The sequence below is a fragment of the Mycteria americana genome, chromosome 6, assembly GCF_035582795.1.
Source record: "Mycteria americana isolate JAX WOST 10 ecotype Jacksonville Zoo and Gardens chromosome 6, USCA_MyAme_1.0, whole genome shotgun sequence".
Classification (NCBI taxonomy): Eukaryota; Metazoa; Chordata; class Aves; order Ciconiiformes; family Ciconiidae; genus Mycteria; species Mycteria americana.
Window position 1 is genome coordinate 32077743 of NC_134370.1, and position 23253 is coordinate 32100995.

A 23253-nucleotide genomic window follows, 5' to 3' on the forward strand; every position below is an offset into this window, starting at 1 on the left:
GTTACAGGTTCCATGTTACTCTCCACAGGGCAGTAGAAAGATGCTTCCCACTTCATGGATAATGCTCAAGTGGGAGTGGGAATGAGAAGATTATTGAACTCTGAATTTTCTCTGCATGTAGCGAGAGATGTACAATTCTCTCAATCTCAGAGGAATTACCGGAAAAGACACATGTACTTAGTAGCTCTGGGCTCTTTCATCCTTTCAGATTGTTCCCGGGCCACAGGATAAAAGCTGATTTTTTTTTAGCAGAACATTTAGATGATTTCTCATAAATTTTCTTATTTGTTCATCAGTGCTACAGATATTACAGGCAGATAGACAGCAATTCCCTAAAATTTTGTTCAAACTAAAAAAAAAATAAATCTCAGATGGTTGTTCTAAGGTAGAACTTTGCTTTGTAATTCAGTGCACTGCCACAGGCGTGCACTAATGTGTGCATATAATGGAGACATAAAACATGGAAAAGCAGCAGAGTGAAGACAGTGAAGTGTCTTCTGCAGGTACACCTTTTTTGCACCCCAACAATCGCTGTCATATTACGCAGTCTTATCGCAATGCCCTCTGGAATCAATAGAATGGTTCACATTGACTTCAGTGAGTGATGGATGCAGCTGTGTTGTAATTTTGATAACAAAGAAATAGACAGAATGCTGAGCCATCCAAAATACAGCCCCTTCACCCTCACCCTTGCAGATGTTAAGGAGGGTTGTGAAGATAGTGGGAGAAAGATACTGAGATATACTCCAAGGAAACTCTGCATATTGAAATAAGAGAAGGATTAGTTTTCCTCAAGAAAACTGTAAATTACAAGAGAAGCATTCTGAGGTTTATTTTGCTGATCTTGCTTACTAACTGAAATTATTTTCTTTTAAACACTAATTGCCTTTCTTAATTATCCAGTATGAGAAGGGAAGATAGGATTTTTTCAGATAAGTTAATTAGGATTGTTAATGCCGAGTGCTCAAGAGAGTTACAATGAATCATTTAAACCGCTTGACTCATCTAGAACATGTACATATGCTCTTTTGCAAGGATAAAATATACTTACTTTGCTACAACTTAAAACCCCTTGGTTTTACTCTTGCAAAGAGCTTCTGCAATGGGATATAAAGTACTTGAAAATATGCATTTGCTATCAGACCTCCAGTGGATTGTCTCGATTTTCTGTTTTTCCTCATATAGCCAAGTCCCTAGCGTCGAAAGTACATTTTTCCCCATATTCATAATGAGAAATTTATCTTCATTTTAAATAAACACAAATAAACAAATTAATACATGAAGGCAGAAAAATTAGGAAAACCTGTTTCTCATTGCTTTTTCTCATGTATTGTAGTCCAACCTCCTCACTTCACGAACCGAACTAATAAAACAGTTGATCTGCAGTACAGTAACACTGAAAACCTTGACAGCGTGGGATCAAACTATCCGGGTAGTATCTAAAGATCATTCCTTGTTACACACAAGTTAAGAGCAAAGCTAACAGATGTGAGACAGACAATGTTCAAACCCGAGGATTCAAAATATTGCAGTTTTGACTCATTTTGCATAGGAAAGCCAACACATTAAGGCAGGAATTATAGCAGGACACTTCAGTAGACTAGCATGTCAGATTTGCTGGTCAAAGCAATTTCTCTTGAGGAAAGTACCAAAGATCAGATCTGTTTTATAGCAGCTTCTATAATGGCCGACAGTGATACTCGGTTCTATGAGACGACATGCGTTAGTTTAAATCGCTAAATGCCAGAACCCTGAGATGATCACAGTTACTTCAGTCACAGTCATACCTCCTCATGCTCTGGTGACTATTGCCAATCCACATTGCAATTCAGATACCAAAGACCAAGAGTTATTCTGTAATGGTACTGTGGGGGTACTGGAAAATTTAATGATTTTTCCAGACCTTAATCATGATTACCAGACAAAAGCACAATAGGGTAGGTACTATCACATTCATTTTTCAGCAAATTCATTACTTATTGAAATATTAAATATTTTACCATGTTACCTACCCTCTAGGAAGTCCACCTTCCGAAGCCCTTCGGTTGAGACTTAATTTATGCATCTCAGCCATTTCCCTTAGAGTCTCTGCTGAGTAAAGGCCAATGGGGTTGTTATACTGCCTTGCAGGGCTCAGCTGGTGTAAAGGACTATTGCCATCGGTCAATACAGGGCTTAGTTTTGAACCTAGATTACTCTTTGCAGGTGAAATGTCAGGAGTCACAGACTGAGAGGACATGGAAGATCTAACTGTGGTAGTCTTTAAGTAGGAAGAGCTATTTGAAAAGCTGATCTCTTGCTTGTTGAGGTAGCCTGAAAACGTTCCATTGGTTGCTAAAATACTACCCATAGGCCCAGTCGCCGTGTTAGTTAGAGGACTGAAGGTTGTTCTGTTGCCATTGATTTCCCAAGCAGGTTCCTGTAGTAGCAAACATGCAGGCCAAGAAAAGAAAAAAAGAAAAGAGCAATCATAGAACACATGCAAAAATAACATATCTGCAATTACTGCTTTCTAAACATATTGACAAACTTGCAATAAATAGATGGGGGCCAAAGCATCCGACCTTTCAGGGAAGATTTTCAACAAAGAAACGCATTGTTTCAAAATAAGGGAAGCAAAACATACTCAGGCATTTTTTTACTGGGTTTTAGTCGAAATCAACAAATAAAGCTTAACATTAAAAGAGCATTTGCTACTAGTCAGCCTCATAGCAATAATTTTATATAAAGACAACACTGTCCATTAATTTCTAGGATAATTAAGAAATCTTAAAAAAAAGTCTTGAGGTCAGAATCATTTGAGATGATATGCAAACATAAAAGTCAATGCCATTATTATAAAAACATAATGATTCTAAACCACACCATTCTATTTTCCATGAGTACACTTCAAGTTACTGAAGCTCACACATTGCATTGCTTTTATAGGCTCTGGTTCATGCTAATTAGGCCATGCAGAGTGGTTAGCAGATAGACTCGAGAACAGGTACTGCTCAACAGATAGGATGCTTCTATTCTGATCATTTCTGCATAATTTCCACTTGAAGGAATGTGTGCATGAGTATGTAGATGATGAGTGTATGATCCTACAGTCATGTCCCAGATAATATTCCTAACTAGGACAGCAGGATGTATTGTCTTAGTCGAAGTCACAGGAATGTCTCCTACAATATCTATACCCATAGAAGTCTGTGCTCAAATTAGAAACATTTTACCAAAACCTCATCCTGGAAAAGTGCAGTACTGTGCTTCAGTTTCATAAATGATTTGCTATTAAAGCAGCTTAGTGAAACCAAAATAAAAGGTAATATCAACAAAGCAAAATACTGCTTTTTCAGCAACACAATGCAGAAATAAGTTGTCGCATGAGTTCTGTGGAAGTTTCATGTAAAACTTCTGTGCTCATGTTGCCTAAAACACCCTATCGCTGCTTCAAGCTCATTCTGGTGCAACAATATCTGAATCCCTAGGACTGGAGGGTACTCAGCACTTCGCGGGAAGCACAGAGCACCCCTAGGGTTAAATTGCCTCATTTCCTTCCAGCTACTGGCAGCGTGTACTGACCACAGCTCTATACTTTTGGAAGTCTGCCTACCAGCAGTATGGACAATTTTACCAAAGAGGAATACAAACTTCACTTTCAGGAGGGCATTTTATAGCTTTACTCTCAGTTTACTTACTCTTTAGCTTCTAAAGGCTCAGTGAGCACAACATGAATAGCAAGATTCTAATATTGATTATTTTTAACATCTCTTTAATGTTTGCCTTTTGAACCTAGCATCCTGAGTGCTGGAACTCATCAGCACATGTTTTAAAATACTGAATTATATAGTTTCAAAAGCTGTTTTATTCTTCACTTTTGTTTGTCTGTAATTATGTGCTTTGGATAAAAAAATCTATAGCTGAGGTACCCACAAACTATCTGAATGCTTGGCAATTTACAGATTTCTCTAGAGCCACAATATCAATTTGTAGTTTATCTCAGAAGCTCCTGCCTAACTTGGGCTACATTGCTTTTGCTACAGGAGAAGGATGACTTCAGCCTCTCCCTCTGGAGCTAGATAGGCTGCAGCCATAACTGGTACCCAGATGCCGTGATGCTCACAGTTAAGAGGCCCACCAGTAATGCTGGCAGCATGCTGCAGTCCGGCTCTGGGGGACAGGGACAGGCAGGGGACGTTATCCTGAAGAAGGGATGGAGCCCAGTCTGCCCTCAGTGAAAGCCAGTACAAGAGCAGGTGGTGGCCTGCGGTGACATTTTGCCTCATTTGGGCTGGCACTGCTTCAGTTGCCATCTTTAACATCTTACACGCATCTCCCCCATAGCCTGCATGAAACATAGGCCTGAGAATAATTTGGCCTCTGATTTTCTACTTTTGCTAGTATTGGTTATCATTAATATCATTTACTGATTTTGATACTAAGGTTCACTAGAAAGGTAAATATTTTATATTCTCCTCTTGGATTTTTCTATATTGCATATTTAAGTTTCGGGAGATTACATTTGAAAAATCAAGATAATATCGCCTGATTAATTAAAATTAATTGCAAAAAAACCCCTAAAGGTCTAAGGATATAATTAATCATAACATTAAATACATTTAAGATGTTTTGAATCAAAAATGTAAGGCAGATAAAATGAACTGAGAACATTTTTCTTAGTAATAAACAGGAAGAGATTTTAGCTGGCATTAGTAGCTGCCTGGAGGCTGCAGAAATAGATAATCCTGAAAGCATTTTTCAGACTATGCCTTTTTAAATAAATCCATTTGAATGACATACTTCACTCATGATACCCTGACACAGAAAACAAAAAACAACCAAACTTTAAGTGGCCTACTGCAAGCTTCCAAGTATCATTAAACAAACAGAAAACACGGATTCTCTCAAAAAATGTGTTGTAGAAGAAGTACAAATGCACAAGGCCATGTTCATAAATTAAGTCACCACTTGTGCAAATGACTTTTACATGCTGGCAGAGGGACAAAACAAATATTTAAAACAAAAAATACAGAGGCAACAGAGAAGAAAAAGGATACGCCAGAGTTACATTTCTTTGTTACCTTGAAAACTCTGTGGCTTCTACCTAAGCTAACTGTGGGCTTCCTTTCTAAATCCCGTAACAAAAGGACATGCAAGGGGATCTGATTATAAAGTATCAGTTTTAAATGCTAATGAGAGAAATACCAGATATTTCCTTAATCCTAATGCATTTTCATAGTTTTGGTGTTACTGGACACTAACAGTAGGCAAAGGGAAAATTGTAAGATCGCCATAAAAAAAGAGGGTTGATGATTTTGCTCACCTTTATGACATGAATGGAGTTTTGGTTTCACTCCTCAAACAATTTCTAGCTGGAATACCAGCACGCTGGTAACTCAACACTAGAATTCCTAGGAACCCAGCAGTGCCTGGTTAGCATTCTCCATTTTGAGTTAATGTTCATGGTAGCGTCACGGTAGTTGTTTTCCCTGTGTTCGGGGGGAAAGGGGTGAAACAGGAAGGGTCTGAGAGAGCAGCTGTATAGCTGCTCCTGAAGAAGTACTGCCCAATAATCAGCTTATTTAGCTCTTTCCTTTTGTGATTGACAAAACCTCTCTCTCCTTCAGTCTCTTCCCGGTAGGATATTTTTGAATTTTTTTTTTCTCCAGTTCAGTGGCAAAAACAGATCAATGCAGCATTTCTGAAACCATTTCTGAATGTGAAGGTCAAATTTCTAATACTGAGCAGCAGCACGCTTTTAGCATTACATCACATGAAATGCGGCCAAGAGTAACAAACGTCCCCCTGTTTCCCATCTCTCTCATCCCGTTCGGGTTCAGTCTCTGAGGCTGGAAAAGCAGGCTAACGTTTCAAGCAATGCAAGTCTGATGCTACCCTTCAGGCGACCAGAAGAGGAGGCTCTGACACTGAGCAATGGGCTTCTGCCCTCGAGAAAGGTGCTGCGATCCTGCAGCAATCCCTACTACGAGGGGAGAACGGCGTTTTAATTTCCCAGTGTAATGTCAGTGAATGAGCTTAAAACTGATAAATGTAGAGGAGTCTCAAACATTTGGGAATAGAGGCAAGCTATGAATCAGCTCAATTTCCATTCCAAGATATTGTTATTCTTTTCTTTACAAATATTCTATTTCTATGACAGGCAAATGCTCCTTCTTATGTATCAGAGAAGTGAGAAACAAATCTATATTGCAAGACAGAGTACCAGTTTTTCAGGTTCTCTTCCTTTGACAGCCTGTGTTCTATTTATCTATTGCTACGCTGTACAGTCTTTATTCACCTTTTGCACTTCTGGGAGAACAATTTTAAAGCTATACTAATGAATTTGATCTCCCAACATGCCCAAGAAGCAGTTGTTGCTTTAAACTTTTTATAGAAAGAAGGAAATGGGGGCACCATGGCATTAAATGACTGTGCTCAAAGACATCCAACAAACAGCTTTTGGCTCAGCCAACTCTTCCATCCTATGCTTTACTTAAAAAGTCAATCATCTCTTCATCTATTTTCTCTTAGCCATATAGGTTCCCAAATTTGGGAACCTGTTCAGGTTCCCAGGAAACAAATCATAAGCATTATGAGATCCTCACTGGGACACTGAAATAACTGTGGTCAGTTCTGTTTCATAAACAGGACAACACAGTCGTATTACTAAAATTAAAGAGGCCGTCTTAATACCTCTATGCAAAGGGACAAATGTTAAAACTATGCTTAGCCTTAAAGCTTCAGCTTGAACATTTTGAACTGCACTGAGCTGAATCGTCACCTGTGCTGTGCCCTCCCTGAAAAGCTGCAGGAACTCACTGACTGACGATGGCTTAGTTTCAGTCCTTGGACTCATGCTTACTCTTCTTGTTATTTGAATGCTTTCAGCATTAGTTATGCCCTTTCTTCCAGCTATGGCACACCTGTGCAAAAGACTTGACTAAACCTTTTGACTAAATCAAAAAGATTTGACTAAACTAAATGAAAATTGTTTCAAGTTTGAGATTAATGTCAGATAAGGAAATAGTGAAACTGCAAATCAGTCAAACTTTTATTTCCAATAATAGCCCTACAGCTCAGTTGATGCTGTACTTATGGTTGCATAACCTGTATCATCCATACCATTGATCAGCTCAAGAAAGTAAGGAGAGAATGTATGTTACTTGTGGAATGTAGAAAAATTTCTATCATGGTGAAGAACTCCGGCGTTTTTATACCTTCCTTACATCTTTGTAAAAGAATGTATGCTTATTTTTCTAAAACACAAAAACCCATGACCATAGCAGTCAAACAAGAAATACATGCTTGAAAATTAGTGGAAGCTGCAATCAGATCAGCAATAACGTACAAGAGAATTTATGGTTTAAACTAGACACTGAACTTGCACATGCAGATTTTTAGCTAACATTGCCATGCCTTAACCTTGACCCAGAGAAAGGTGAGAAAAACTTGTTTGAGGACAACACTGTCGTGACTGTCTTGTAATGCAGTTTTTTGCTGTTCTTTGAAATGCAATCGAATTCATTTCATGTGAACCATCAGAGTCTAAACACTGTCAAGCAGTGGTGTGGAGGTGACAGCTTCTGCCTATGTGTCACGGAATTCTTCATTTCTACAGTGATACTGTTACTAGAAATAATAAAGGGACAAGCAAAGAAACCTTGATTTTTAAAGTATATTTACTGTAACATACCTTATTGCAACATCCCTATACCACTGTTTGTATCAGTAAAGACTTTTTATTCTGTATTTTGAGACTTCTCCAATGGTTTAATGCCTTCATTCCCTTCCAAACAACCCTCAGAGAAGAATTTTTCTTCAGTTAATAATTACTGTTGCCTACTAGTGACACAAATGTCTCTCCTCTTGACCTGCAAAGGGCCCCCCACTCCAGCATTCTACTGCTACCTGTTCCCACTGGGCCAAAGACCCTACACCTAAGAAGACCTTTCTGAATACTGCTAGATAACCTGTTTCCCACCATACCTTCTCCTAGATGCCACCCTTTTCCTCCAGAAAGGTTCCAATAAATCTCTTTTTCAGCTGCAAGTACTGCCTGTAGTGCATTCAGAATAGGCTGCCTCCAACAGCTCCTACAAACCTTTCCTAAGCACCGATGCACAGAATGCTGAAGTGTGAGACAGCATGCTCCTGAAAAAGGGTTGAGTCCTTTGATCCTCATCTCTCTCTGAAGGGTTAAAATAGGAAAGGTAAAGTGACTTTATAGCTTTCATGCCAAAGGCACTTTTAGGACCTTTAAAGAAAAACCTACAGTGCGTGGAGTTAACTTTTCTATAGAGCAGATAGTTAAGGGAGAACAATGTTTTGTGTGGTAAACAGCTTTGAATACCTATGGCAGTAATTTGAAAATTGACACTTGCCAGGGAACAAATGCACCTAATACAGAGTCATGAAAGTCTGATGTATAAAAGCTTTTATGTGCCTGTGGTGGAAGTAGGCAAATTTGTCACACCTGCACAAGTGCTATTGAGGGTCCCAAAAGACAGTTGTCAGTCTTGTGTTGGTGAACAACTCTGAAGAGACAAGTCTACTTGCTGCCTTGAAAACTAACAGCATTCTGTGTAGTTCTTGAGAGAAAATAAGTACTCTCTCCCCCTTCCTGTCCCTATTACTTTGCTGGTGCAATCGAACACCAGTCTAACTAAAAGAATGATCCATCGTTTTTGTTCTTGGAATTTCACAGTACTGTTTGGTGACACTTCCAGTAACTTTCTCCAAGATAACTTTTATGAAATCATGATTATATCAGAAACAACTGATTTAATCTGATGTTTCTGCTATAAACTGATATAGCAGAAACAACTCTGAGCAAGATAAAGTCTTAATTTCATCTTCCCTTGCCAAAAAGTTTACAAGATTTGGAGTGAAATAACATTATTTCTGTCTCAACTAATAAATGGCCCGACAGGTTAATTTCAAATTTGACAAAATAAAATTGAATCAAATTATTCTCCCCAAGTGCGTTCTCTTCTGTTAGTTTGAACATATTTGCAGCAGTTACAGGGATGATATTACCTTCTCAGCTCTGAATTTGGGAAGCATGGTGTTTATAAAAATTACTTAAAATTGATCTGTGGAAGTCAGAACTGCCAAAACCAGTAGAACATCACCTAATTCCCCATGTATTTTGATCTTCAGTGTTTCTTATTTATACTACATGCTAGGGATGAAACTGGCACTCACAGAAGGGGTAAAGCCGCAGCAGTGGAGATTTTACTTCCTCTCCATTTATCTAATTAAATGCGTCAGCAATACAAATGTCCTACCCAGTGCTTGAGCCTAAGCATATATACCATCTTTCAGGTATCCTTGCTCCTCACTGCCTCCAAAGATACAGATGATGAGTTGCCAGGTACAGTCAATGAATGCTGTTTATTCTAATATGAACATTTATTTTATGGAAGACGACGACCTTTGACAACAGAAACCAAGCCATCCATTTCCTCTGCCACTTGCTGTTACTCATTAAATTGACTTATCCTCTTTATTTTTTATTCTCGTGTCTTTTCAATAATGTGACAAGAATGCAATATGATGCAAGCTTTCTAATGCCCTGATGTCGTCTTTCCAAATCAGTGTCTTTTCAGTTGTAGTCAGGATTTGCATACACTGAGGCACAGTCTGATGTTTTTTCCCCAAGAATCTACAAAAGCAAATGTATATTTTGAGAAGCTTTGGTAGCCTCTTGCAGCCTAGATGAAAACAATGGGTTAGACCAGAATGGGTTAGACCAGATCACATCAGAGGATAGCTGGATGGTTTGGTTCTGCTAATCAGAAATTAGCAAAATACAGATCACTAATACATTACATCGTGGCACTTTTGCTGCCTGTGCATTCATTCAATGGTTACATATTTGGGGTGGGCAAAAGCTATTTCCTGTAGTAGGTATTCACCTTCACCGCGGTAGATAAAAATGGTATGAACTTTGGTTGAGGAGAAATGTGTCACATACCTTCTGGTGGGGAATTACAGCCCTGGGAGAGTCAATTCTGGGTGCTGTGGTTGAAACCGGCACTGGACGTTTAGATCTGGGGACCCCCCAAAAAAAAAAAAAAGAAAAAAAGTTAGCAATCTGGAATCCTATTTTTCAGCTCTAATTTCATGCAAAAATGCTGCTTCATCAGAAGTGAAAGCTAGGCATAGCTTCGACTTTTTCTAGTGATCATGCTTTCTCTACATCCTCATTTACAATGGTCTTAAATGTGAGAAAAAGTTTGATAGAGTTTCTCTGAATGATGAAAAGCCACCACTGAATGGAAGCAGCCTCTGGCTTGGGAGATCATCCGTTTTCCAGTAACTTGTGACAAACTGCATTTTTATAGATGCCAATCAGCCACAACTAGATAAATTCCGCTTTGGGCAGCACTCTGGAAAAAGGGACTTAGAAGTGTCTTAGAATGCAGAGACTAAACTTCAGTACTGAGGCATCTCAAGATCAACTCCTCAAAAGATTATTATTTAATAGCTTAAACCGTATAGCAACTGCCATAATTTAAACATCTCTGCAGGAAGAAGCATGGGCTTCATTTCAGACAATTTAGTTTCAAAAGGAGCAGATCACAACTGAATTAACCACACTCCACTCCAAATGCCTGCCTTTTCATCATTTAAAAAACAAAAATAAACCCACTACAATGCTTTCAAAACACACAGTTTGCCCTTTCATTGGAACATAACAAAGAAAGCACAGTGACAAATGCTAACTGAAGCACTCTAGGATGCTCAGGTAAGTGAAGATGTATTTGTGGACGTGTTGCGAGAACCTGCATAGCACTGAACGTCCTCCTGAAATCTTTCCAGTACACATGGGATCACCAGAGAAAATTAAATGAAAAATGTAAAAATAGCCAAAAGAATCAGAACTATACAAGTAATACCCTGTTGCCAACCTACAGATCAGGATTATGCCTGGAATTCTCATCTTTAAAAAGTACATTTCCAAATTAGGACTGGTACAAAAATGAAACAGAAATACTTAAAAGCATACGAATCAAGCAGAAGAGACTGAGACATTCGGAATTGTTTGCTTTAGACAGGAGATGAATAAGGGAAGACATTACAGAGGCTTAGAAAATAATGAATGGTAGAAAAAGGGAAATAAAGCTATGTTCCTGGACATTAAGTGAAATTGAAAATACAACACCTATAAAATTGATAAAGGCAAACATTTTTTCCTAGAGTACTTGATGAACCTGAGGTGAAACTCATTGTTACAAGACATCATTGAGACTATGAGAACAGCAGGATATCAGAAAGGATTAGGTATTTATACTTACAACAAAACCCCCAACAGCTGCTTTAGATTGGGTAAAAATAAAGCAGCAATACAGAGTCTCATTTTTCATGGCACAACTTAAAAGACTGATAGTGGAAGAGCTTCTGTGTTAGGTTCATTATTTCCTTAGTGAGGGTGTGTTGCATTTTCCTCTGAAATACCTACCAGTGGCATCTATCAGAGCCAGAAAGCTGAGCTAGACAAAAACTGGGCTCACCCATAGTGACAATCCCTGCATTAATACCTAGCTTCACATTGAGCTGTGTGTATAGCTTTAGCCGCCACACATAAAATATTTCCATAAGCAGGAGTAAATATAAAAAAAAACCTAGGAAAAAGGAGTAATCCTTACAGGAACTGGAAGATTTCCCTATCTTCCATAGAAGATATGGAAATTAGGTTACTTTGAGAGATGAAAATAAAGACGATGTAGTAGATACCTACCTCACAATGAGATACTATGAAAACGTACATAGTTTGAGGACACCATGAAAACTGGCATTTTGTTAAACAAATGGTAATTAACCTGTGAAATTCACTGACATAATGTATTCCTGAAACAAGAGGCTAGAAAATTGTAAAAGGCACTAACATTGATACTCACTGTTGGAATATATCATGATATACTCCCTAAGACGTAATTATCTGAGAAATATATACCTTCAAGTTCTAAGAACAAGAGCTAATCCCTAACTGCCTGGAACAAACTTTCCTCAGGTGAGTTACTAACTGATCTTCCCTCAGGAGTGAGCACCATATCCTTCCTCCAACCATTTTAGCTTAAAAAGAGAAACAATAAATCATATTCATGAGACATGCACATCTACCATGAAAGACAGCAAAAAAGAGAAAGAAAAAACAATGAGCTGCAGCCGAGAATACAGTCAGAGTTGCTGAAAATTGACTGTGACAATTTATGAACAGACAAAGATTCAGGGGGAGATTCTGATCCTCCTTCCATTGGTGGCATTTCTGGGTACACCCAGTTATTTCTGTGAAGTTACGTGCAGGGACCTGGGTATACTCCAGACTACAGCTGGACAGAGCAGACACTAAGTGTCCCCTCTGCTCTGTGCACTGATCATGAATTTTAGTGTCAAAGTTGCTCAGCGCTGTAAACGTCGTTTGTCACACACAGAGGTGTAGCAAACTACCACATACTGCATGTTTGATGCATAACTGGAAAGTATTCGTATTGCAGCAAAGGAATTTATTTACCAGGCTACTCCATCACTTCTGTTTTTTATTGTATGTCTGTTTTTCCTCACTCATTACCTGACCACAGAAGATGATGTTAAAAAGCTGTATTCTTCTGATGTTACTGATAAGCTACATCTGTCATTCACAGTGCTATCCAGCCAAGATTTTTATTTCACACTGACTTTGAGGTTTCAAGGTGTTACCTTAAAACAATGAGGTTCCTACATAACTCTGCCCTGGACGTTTATAGCTTTGATATTTAAAAGCAGAATGATGAGGCTTGCTAGATTTAGCACAGGCTTGCACCAGAGAAGAGGGCAGAAGAGGTGAATTCAGTTTGTGGAATGGAAGTGTATGCACTTACAGAATAAAGTGATTATTTACATAAGAGCCATTACTCCTCAGGAAAAATAATCTGCAAGTTCAGGACATTTTTTTCCTCCCTCTTTTGCTAGATGAATCAAATCCTGCAGCAATGTAAGTTTGCTTTTCAAGTGATGATGGTGCTGTTGCAAACGTGTGTGTCCAGGTTTACATTTTAATCCATTGATTGCAAAATTATTTTATTTCAAACACTCAGGGAGTGTACTTGCTTAGTAGGGCTATGGGAGGATCAAGGTCCAAATTTCACAAACGACTCTGATAATTTTAGATTTGATGTTGAAATGTTCCATCAAGACTGTTTTTCTGAAGCAATTAATTTGATTTTGACTTTTAAACATTTTGTTCTATATTTTCGAAGTTAAAAATGGAAACAAAAACCTCATTTCAAAATGAAAACTCAAAACAGTTTTAATGATGACCAAATACATCATTCTGGTATTTTTTAAATTCTCCTCCTTTCCACAGACGCACCTCCCCTCTCCCTCAATACTGGTTCTCTTGCTTAATGAAGTTCAAAACCAAGATGGGTGTAGTTCTGCAAAGCCATTCAATTTTGATAGTACTGCTGATATGGCTGTCAAAATTTCTACTTGTTCCCACCTACCTAAATATATCTTCAGTTGAAGAGCACTTGACTTCAGTCCTGGTATCTTTGCACTCACAACGAAGGTTCATTAGGAGTCAACTGCACTAAGAGGAGCTGCCTGCCTAAGGAAGGGCTGCCAAAGAGTTCTGTAATGTGCTATCAGTTTAACCCGTGTCCTCAGGGGAGCACAATACCGTACTTGCAGAGAGGTGACATGCTCTAAAAGATAAGAGCTCTTTTTCATCTTCATCTGGCTTTTTTATATTTTGTATCTTCACCAGTCAGTGTTTATTTTCTCTTTTCTAATTCTCAGGACAGCTAAAATCAACATTTCTTTTCTTACAGTAAGTTTTTGCTTTCATTATATTACACATAAGCACTTATTTATACCTTGTTGAGCATCTTAATAATTGTATCTTAATATTTCAACCACTAGAGAATGAAAAGGGGTCAAGTGCATGGAAAGGTAATAAACCAGATTAGATTAGGGTTAGAAATGCTCAGAAAACATTTTACATACTTTACTTATCACCTCATTGAAACGGAGTCATTCTGGAATGGAGCGGATGAGCACATAGCAGGATGCAAAACAACACAGCATGTAGAATTGGGCTTCTGATATATATCTGTTTTAATGCAATAATATTCCTGACAATTTGGCGGGGGGGAGGGGGGAGACATAAAAGGGACAGACTAAAAATTACTCATGGTTATTCATTTCATAGGTGTCCATTTCATAAGTGCTAAGATCAGTAATGTGTCACTTAAATCTTCAGCTAAACAGTGAATTAAGAAGCCAAGCAGAAGCGTCTTCTTGTTTGTAAGTCTTGAACAGAAAATCTTGAGTCTCGTGATACTATGGTTTAATTCAAAGCCCTGCCTGGGACATCAGCAAAGAGTCTTAGTGACTCCAATGAGAATCACAAAGACAAAACCTTGAACATTTCACAGTACTTCAAATATAACTGCGATCACTTTGGGGCTAGGATGAGACCTACTTTCCCTCTCTCAGGATATCATCTGTGTCTGCAATAAAATTGAAAGGTATTTCCATCAGCAGTTTTGCTCTCTATATATCAATGGCAAATGCAAATATTAGCATTTGGGTGGATGATTGATTTGTTAATTATTTCCCTGCATTGTGCTGCACTCGGATTGCAAGACAGGCAATTATGCTTTCCAGACCTAATGTTCATACCCACAGCAATATATGGACAAAAACTTCTTACACATAAATGGCACTAACCTAAAGGTAAGCCGCTATCCAAAAAAAATCTATGAAAGAGAATTTGTTTGGAAGTATGTAATAGCCATTTTCCCTTAGAAGGCATCCGAGTCAGGGGCAGCTGAAAACATTAGGGGATAGAAAGGGAAAGGAGAAGGGATGAAGCCTCAGAGATTTTTGTGACAGGAAGGAAAGGAAAGGAACTGGAGAAAGTATGCGTAAAGCTGAGAATTTTGAAAAGGAGTATGTATTAAAAAATGTTGGAGAAGCAAATTCTACTCGCCTGGTCTCTCTTTGGCCCTTTCTACTTCTGTGGCATCTGCACAGAGCCTGTTACATCTTCTTAACTCTTCCTCTCCCTCCTGCTATGCAAAATCCCTTCTTTCTGGAACTGCCCCACATTCTGCCCTCCAGCCTGTTCCCTCCTGAATGGAGTAACTGGCTACCAATGCCTCCATCTCCTCTTAGTTGATTCGGTACCAACCCTAAAATTCCTCCATCCCCGCAGCTCCTATGGGCAAATGGGGATGCTCTGCCAGTATCCCTGCAGCTCTGCTCTGTGTGTGACAGTTCTCCAAAGAGGACTAAGTATGGATGCTGAGCATACGCCTGGCACTCACCCAACGCACATAGCAAGCTCTACACTTAGCCTCCATGGAGCATGGACACCTTTTTTTCAGGCAGGTTATTTTTCTTGCTGTCCTCTTCTTCCTGTCTTTGCACTACTTTTAAACCATTTCCAAACCTTTCCTCTCCTTATCACTACCAAAAACTCAGGTAATCCGTAAAGAAATACAGGTTCATCCCCAGGAAATTTCATCCAGCTATAGAACTTGTTTATGCTGTCATGGATTGAATTTGTATGTAGAAGTGTATTGCCATCAACACTGTTGAAAAAAATACATTAATTTATATCAAATCCATAACTTTGTTTCTAAGTGATAAGTAGATCATAAGAATTTGAAAATGAGCTCAATTAACAAATAGATCACTCCGTTATACAGTGATCTACTGTAGCTCGCAAAACCTTGTTGACATCACTATATTATCATTCAAATCTCTCACACAGGTAAATTGCTTTGTTTTAAGCTCAAATGTGATGTTTGACTAGTTTTGCTTGAGACCATTCATCCATAGATCGTAATCACAATGCTACTTATCTGAATTTTTAATGTTAACCCAATCCAAATTCACATTTGACTTCAGATTTCATTACAGGAGTTTTGCACAGCTTTTCTAGTAATCCATGCTAACTCAATTTGAATAGCATACGATTCAGAAGTAAAACACATTTTAACTAGGCTGAAACAGGATTCTACTGGAGGGAGGCTATAGGTTCTTTTTACTTTCTACTTTTCATTTACATGTTTTCTATGGCTATTACTGATCAGATAAAAGTGTCAGATGTTCCTCTCAAAGCTTGCTTTAAAATAACAGCAGAAACATTAAGATTAATAGAAATTATACTTTCAGCAGAGCGCAGGCAAAACCACAGTACTTCAGATACTCAGAAATATATAAACAGGTATTGATTATAAATAGGAAGCCCCTATTCTCACCTCAATAATAAGTTGGCTAAATGCAGAATTTGGATTGCCTAGCTATAGAGAATGGTGTCATAGAATCAAAAGTGAAAGGCTGAAATACAATAAAAATTATCAGAGAGGGATCAAAGCTTAATGGTATACAACCTTCAGATATAGTGTCTCACTTAAAATCTCCAAGTTCAGCATAGTTATTTATTATTCATTATTTCATTATTATATCGGTTATTTATAATTACTCAGAGACATTAAAAAGAAATCTATTTAAGGTAAACATACAAATAATAAAATAATTTCTTAGGTTAAGAAGAGCAGAAAAAAAAACCATTAGGGTTATGAAAGGATCTAAGAGTGCAGAGCAAAGAATTAGCTATTATTAATGAAGAGCAGAAGAGGCACTGAATAAAGATTCAGTGGTTGTATGTAGCCTACCATACCGTTGTCTTGAGGTGTGACTCAACTCTCCCCAGTAAACATAATAAATAACAATTTTGAAGAATCAAGTATCAAAAATATTTATCTAAGTTATTTAGCTGAAAAATACCCGAACTGAACCGTAGTGATTTCCCCTGTTTAATTTTCCCCTGCCATGCAGGCAGCGTACCTGAGACTTAGACTACCCCCATTCAGGTATCATCAGGCTCCACTGCAGTCCTGCATCTCTTGGCTTCTTAACAGCTTCCTTAAAGGTGAAAGTCATTCAGGTACAGATTCCAGAGCAGCACTGGGGACTGCTGTAGAGCATCACCCTAAAGAGCCAGCTCCAGAATCAGGGAATCACAGCCAAACTTCAAAGATATGATGATTCACAAAAGAATAATATAAAGCTTTGTAACTGCCTTCTGTTGATACAGAGGAGTTCAAGTGTTGTCCAAATCCAAATGGATTTATAATACTATGCAGATGAAGTCCATTTGCCTTCTTGCCACTCAACATTTTCTAAAAGCAAAAGCCTAACTCAGGATACTTTGAGCATTACGACCACAAATTACTTTGTTTAGTTTCCTGAAGCTGTTAACGAAGCATATTTACTTAGCTGATTTTCCTGTAATTCCTCTTACTTGGGATGTGGACCTTGCCACATGGCTTTTAAAGCATTTCTAATTGACATATATGGGAGAGAAAAATTAGTGAACATGGATAATTAGATCTTAACTACAATCCGCCTCATTTAGGCCTTCACTTGTTCAGTTTCCAAGCTAAAACACTTCAATGAGCTTTCCATTAAAGCCTGTATCTGAGAGACTTTGACTGGAAACATTGTTTTATGTCTTAAGACTGCTAAGTCAAAAAAGTTAGCCAGGACTTGTCAAAAGAACTTGTTTCCTTTTGAGGTACTCAAGTATTGTTTGACGTTGTCATTACAGTAATGCAGAAACACGACAGGGCCAGCCTGTACCCAGTGCTCAGTATTGCCACGTGTCATGGTTTAACCCCAGCTGGCAACTGAGCACCACACAGCCGCTCACTTGCTCCCCGCCCCCATGGCATGGGGGAGAGAACTGGAAGGCTAAAAGTGGAAAAAAACCCTTGTGGGTTGAATTAAGAACAGTTTAATAACTGAAATAAAATAAAATAGTAATAATAATAAAATAATATACAAAGCAAGTGATGCACGATGCAATTGCTCACCACCTGCCGACCGATGCCCAGCCAGTCCCCAAGCAGCCAGCCCCCTGGCCAGGTTTCCCCTAGTTTCTATACTGAGCATGACACCATATGGTATGGAATAGCCCTTTGGGCAGTTTGGGTCAGCTGTCCTGGCTGTGCCCTCTCCCAGCTTCTTCTGCATCTCCAGCCTTCTCAGTCAGTAGAGCATGAGAAGCTGAAAAGTCCTTGATTTAGCATTAACACTACTTAGCAACAACTAAAACATCAGTGTGTTATCAACTTTATTCTCATACTAAATCCAAAACACAGCACTATACCAGCTACTAGGAAGAAAGCTAACTCTATCCCAGCCAAAGCCAGGGCAGTATCCATCCCTTATTCTACATCATTTACATCATGCCCAGGTCCCACACTTTCCAATACATTCCAATTAATCACCACCACTTTTCCTGTCTTTTCATATATACACACAGATATCATCGCTTTAGTCTATGGGCCATCCCTCTAAAATGTCTCTTGAGTTAATTTAGTCCATGACTTTGGGCTCCATCTGTCATAACAGTCCTTCAGGGCAGGGGACATGGTGCGCGGTGTTGGATTGTTGCATGCTGAAGCCAGTTTTGGTTCCATCACTGCTGCACTTCGCTTGGTTTCATCAATGTTCTTTCTTCATTAATCTGGGTGATTCTTACTGTAATACTGTTGATATGGCATATAGGCACCTTAGAAGTGATGATATACAATGTTATACAGCAATCAACATCATACATCTTAATTAATTGGCTTTTCTCACCCAAAATCAAACCCCCTTGCAGCACACATCGGATTTCCCCATTCTTTCACATCACCCACCAAGTGCACCCAGGTCCTTGAGCAAAAGCAATCCCACTAATGGGTTTACCTTTGTCCGAGGCAGGAGTAACCCAGACTGTCTTCCCCAGCATACTTTTTATGTGCACTACAGGGACTTTATCCCCTTCTACAGAACGCAAAAGTTTTGATTGGGCAGGGCCAGCTCCATTGGCAGATCCCCTAGAGTTGACTAACCAGGTGGCCTTTGCTAAATGTGTATCCCAATGTTTGAATGTCCCACCACCCATTGCTCTCAGTGTAGTCTTTAACAGTCCATTGTATCGTTCAATTTTCCCAGAGGCTGGTGCATGATAGGGGATGTGATATACCCACTCAATGCCGTGCTCTTTGGCCCAGGTGTCTATGAGGTTGTTTTGGAAACGAGTCCCATTGTCTGACTCAATTCTTTCTGGGGTGCCATGTCACCATAGGACTTGTTTTTCAAGGCCCAGGAGAGTGTTCCAGGTGGTGGCATGGGGCACAGGATATGTTTCCAGCCATGCGGTGGTTGCTTCCACCATTGTAAGTACACGGCGCTTGCCTTGGTGGGTTTGTGGGAGTGTGATATAATCAATCTGCCAGGCCTCCCCATATTTGCATTTCAGCCATCATCCTCCATACCAAACAGGCTTTAATTGCTTGGCTTGCTTGATTGCAGCGCATGTTTCACATTCATGGATAACCTGTGCAATAGTGTCCATGGTCAAGTCCACCCCTTGATCATGAGCCCATCTAGATGTTGCATCTCTTCCTTGATGGCCTGAGGTGTCATGGGCCCACTGAGTTATAAATAGTTCACCCTTATGTTGCCAGTCCAGATCCACCTGAGCCACTTCAATCTTAGCAGCCTGATCCACCTGCTGGTGGTTTTGATGTTCTTCAGTGGCCCAGCTCTTGGGTACATGAGCATCTATGTGACAGACTTTTACCATCAAGTCTCTACCTGGGCAGCAATATTTTGCCACAATGCGGCAGCCCAGATGGGCTTGCCTCTGCACTGCCAGTTGCTCTGCCTCCATTGCTGCAACCTCCCCCCAGGGCATTTGCCACCATCCATGAGTCAGTATAGAGATAGAGCACTGGCCACTTTTCTCGGTCAGCAATATCTAAAGCCAGCTGGATGGCTTTCACCTCTGCAAACTGACTCGATTCACCTTCTCCTTCAGCAGTTTCTGTGACTTGTCGTATAAGACTCCATACAGCAGCCTTCCACCTCCAACAGTTTCCTGCAAGACCACAGGAACATGGCCACCAGTGAAGAAGGCATATTGCTTCTCGTTTTCTGGTAGTTTATTGTACAGGGGGGCCTCTTCTGCACGCGTCACCTCCTCCTCTGGTGATATTCCAAAATCTTTGCCTTCTGCCTAGTCCATTATCACTGCCAAGATTCCTGGGTGACTGGGGCTTCCTATTCGAGCCTGTTGTGTGATCAGTGCGACTCACTTACTCCACGTAGCATCAGCTGCATGATGAGTACAGGGGACCCTCCCTGAACACCCAGCCCAGCACCAGCAGTCGGGGTGCCAGGAGGAGCTGTGCTTCAGTACCAACCACTTCCGAAGCAGCTCAAACCCCTTCATATGCTGCCAATATCTCTCAGTTGGAGTATAGCGGGCCTTGGATCCTCTGTGTTCCCAGCTCCAGGGAGAAACCTGAGGTCGACCTCGAGTCTCCCCTGGTGCTTTCTGCCAGACGCTCCAGGTAGGGCCATTCTCCCCAGCTGCAGTGTAGAGCACATTTTTTACATCTTGTCCTGCCTGGACTGGCCCAAGGGCTACTGCATGAACTATCTCCCCCATTTAATTTGTTCAAAGGCTTGTTGTTGCTCAGGGCCCCATTTGAAATCAGTCTTCTTCTGGGTCACTTGATAGAGAGGGCTTACAATCAGACTGTAATTTGGAATATGCATTCTCCAAAAACCCACAATGCCTAAGAAAACTTGTGTTTCCTTTTTGCTAGTTGGTGGGAATATAGCTCTTATTTTGTTGATCACATCCACTGGGATCTGACAACGTCCATCTTGCCATTTTATTCCTAAAAACTGGATCTCCTGTGCAGGTCACTTGACCTTACTTTGTTTTATGGCAAAACCAGCTTTCAGGAGGATTTGGACTGTTTTCTTTCCTTTCTCAAAAACCTCTTCTGCTGCGTTGCCCCACACAATGATGTCTTCAATGTACTGCAGGTGTTCTGGAGCCTCATCCTGTTCCAGTACCATCTGGATCAGTCCATGGCAAATGGTAGGGCTCTGTTCCACCCCTGGGACAGTCGTTCCAGGTGTACTGGACACCCCTCCAAGTGAAAGCAAACTGTGGCCTGCACTCTGCTGCCAAAGGGATTGAGAAAAACGCATTAGCGGTATCAGTTGTGGCATACCACTTGGCTGCGTTTGGCTCCAGTTCGTACTGAAGTTCTAGCACGTCCAGCATGGCAGCACTCAGCGGTGGCATAACTTCATTCAGGCCACCATAGTCTACTGTTAGTCTTCACTCTCCATTAGGCTTTCCCACTGGCCATATGAGACTGCTAAAGGGTGGGTGAGTCTTGCTGATCACTCCTTGGCTCTCCAGTCGATGAATCAGCTTATGGATGGGAATCAGGGAGTCTCGGTTGGTCCGATATTGCTGCCAGTGCACCGTTGTGCTGGCAATTGGCACCTGTTGTTCTTTAACCCTCAGCAATCCCACAACAGAAAGGTCCTCTGCGAGACTGGGCAAGGTGGACAGCTGTTTAATTTCCTCCGTCTCCAAGGCAGCTATACCAAAAGCCTACTGGTACCCTTTTGGGTCCTTGAAATACCCTCTCCTGAGGCAGTCTATGCCAAAGATGCACAGAGCCTCTGGGCCAGTCACAATGGGGTGCTTTTGCCACTCATTCCCAGTTAGGCTCACTTCAGCCTCCAATACAGTTAGCTGTTGGGATCCCCGTGTCACTGCAGAAATACAGATGGGTTCTGCCCCTATATAGCTTGATGGCATTAGCGTACACTGTGCACCGGTGTCTACTAGAGCCTTATATTCCTGTGGGTCTGATGTGCCAGGCCATCGAATCCACACAACCTAGTAAACCCGATTGTCCCTCTCCTCCACCTGGCTGGAGGCAGGGCCTCTCTAGTCCTGGTCATAGTACTCGTTACCCACTTCTTGTAAATACGAGTCAGGAGTTCCTTCATTAAAATCAGGAGTAAGATCAGCCCTTCTGCTCTGTCTGGGGAACTGCCCACTGCAAACCGGAGCAGCAATTTTCCTGGAAGAACCCCCTTTTGTGATTGTTTTTCCTTGCAACTCATGTACCTGTGTCTCTAGGGTTGAGGTAGGTTTTCCATCTCAATTCCTCATGTCCTCTCCGTGGTCACGCAGGTAAAACCATAGGGTGGCCCATGGTGCGTACCCTCTATATCTCTCTCTTGAGCAGAGGAACGCTGAATCCTAATAGCTGAGATACTGGTTCGTACAGGTGGAGAGTAGGACATATGCTCTTTGAGTTGCTCGACCTTCCGGGATGGTTTCTCCACAGCTGAGATGAGGGAGGAAGAGATACTTTCTTTGTATTGCTGGAGTTAGCCAGTCAATTCATCCACCGTTTGCCCTCCTCTGTCTTTCCAAGTCACTACTGCCAATGAGTTGGCATACGACGATGGTGCGCTCCATACAAATTTCCGCCACATGGGTCATGTGCACCAGACTTCATCTGGATCTTTGGATAACTGCTTGTTGTTCAGGTCATCATAAATCACCTCCAGCACAGCTAATTCCCTCATCAGGTACTGGATACCTCTCTCCATGGTGGTCCACTTGCCTGGGTGATATATAACATCTTCCTTAAAGGGATACCTTTCCTTCACGACAGGAGCTGCTTCCAGAGGCTGAGGGCTTGTGTGCCATTTCCAATTGCTTTGTCAATACCCTCTTCCCTAGAAACAGATCCCAGCTGCTTGGCTCCCCTACTCTCTAATTCTGGGCTATTGACCCCGTTATCCCAGCATTGGAGCAGCCAGGTGACAATGTGCTCACCTGGACGACGACTGAAATATTTTTGCATATCTCACAGCTCACTCAGGATAGGGATAGGGATCGGGTGGTTACCATCTCATTTATGAGTTCTTCCTCTTCCTCCTCCTCTTCTCGTGATGGCTCTGCTTTTTCATCATCCCTTACTAAACGAGCTGACTTTTGCTTCCAAGATTTCTTCTTGTGTATAGGGGCAACTGATACCAGCATGGGTTGGTTCCCTGGTTCAGCTGCAGTGCCTGTCACCGGGGTTGGAGTAGCCGCAGTGCCTGTCGTTTTGTCGTCAGATCCAGAGACCTTCTCTTCCCCTTGAGGGTACTGAATAGTGTTGAACAGGGCTCGGTAGGCATGGGCGAGGCCCCAGCACATTGCTGTGATTTGTGTCTCCCTAGAATTCCCAAGGTGACAGCATACTTTTTCCAAATAGTCTATTAATTTTTCAGAATTCTGCACTTGTTCAGGGGTGAAGTTCCAAAACACTGGAGGTGCCCACCATCCTAGGCATTTGCCCATGCTATTCCACACACCCTGCCACTCATAACCATCCAGCCTTGGGGCAG

At 40.8% G+C, this 23253-nt stretch overlaps 1 protein-coding gene across 5 annotated transcripts in view; it reads right to left on the bottom strand.

Moving 5' to 3' along the window:
- LDB3 (LIM domain binding 3) overlaps positions 1-23253 on the bottom strand; it is a 135383-nt gene that overhangs the window by 63664 nt on the left and 48466 nt on the right. For all 5 annotated transcript variants that reach the window (XM_075505250.1, XM_075505248.1, XM_075505247.1 and 2 more), the window contains one exon: positions 9959-10034. In XM_075505250.1, coding sequence (XP_075361365.1) covers positions 9959-10034 — 76 coding nt within the window. The remainder of the gene's footprint in view (positions 1-9958; positions 10035-23253) is intronic.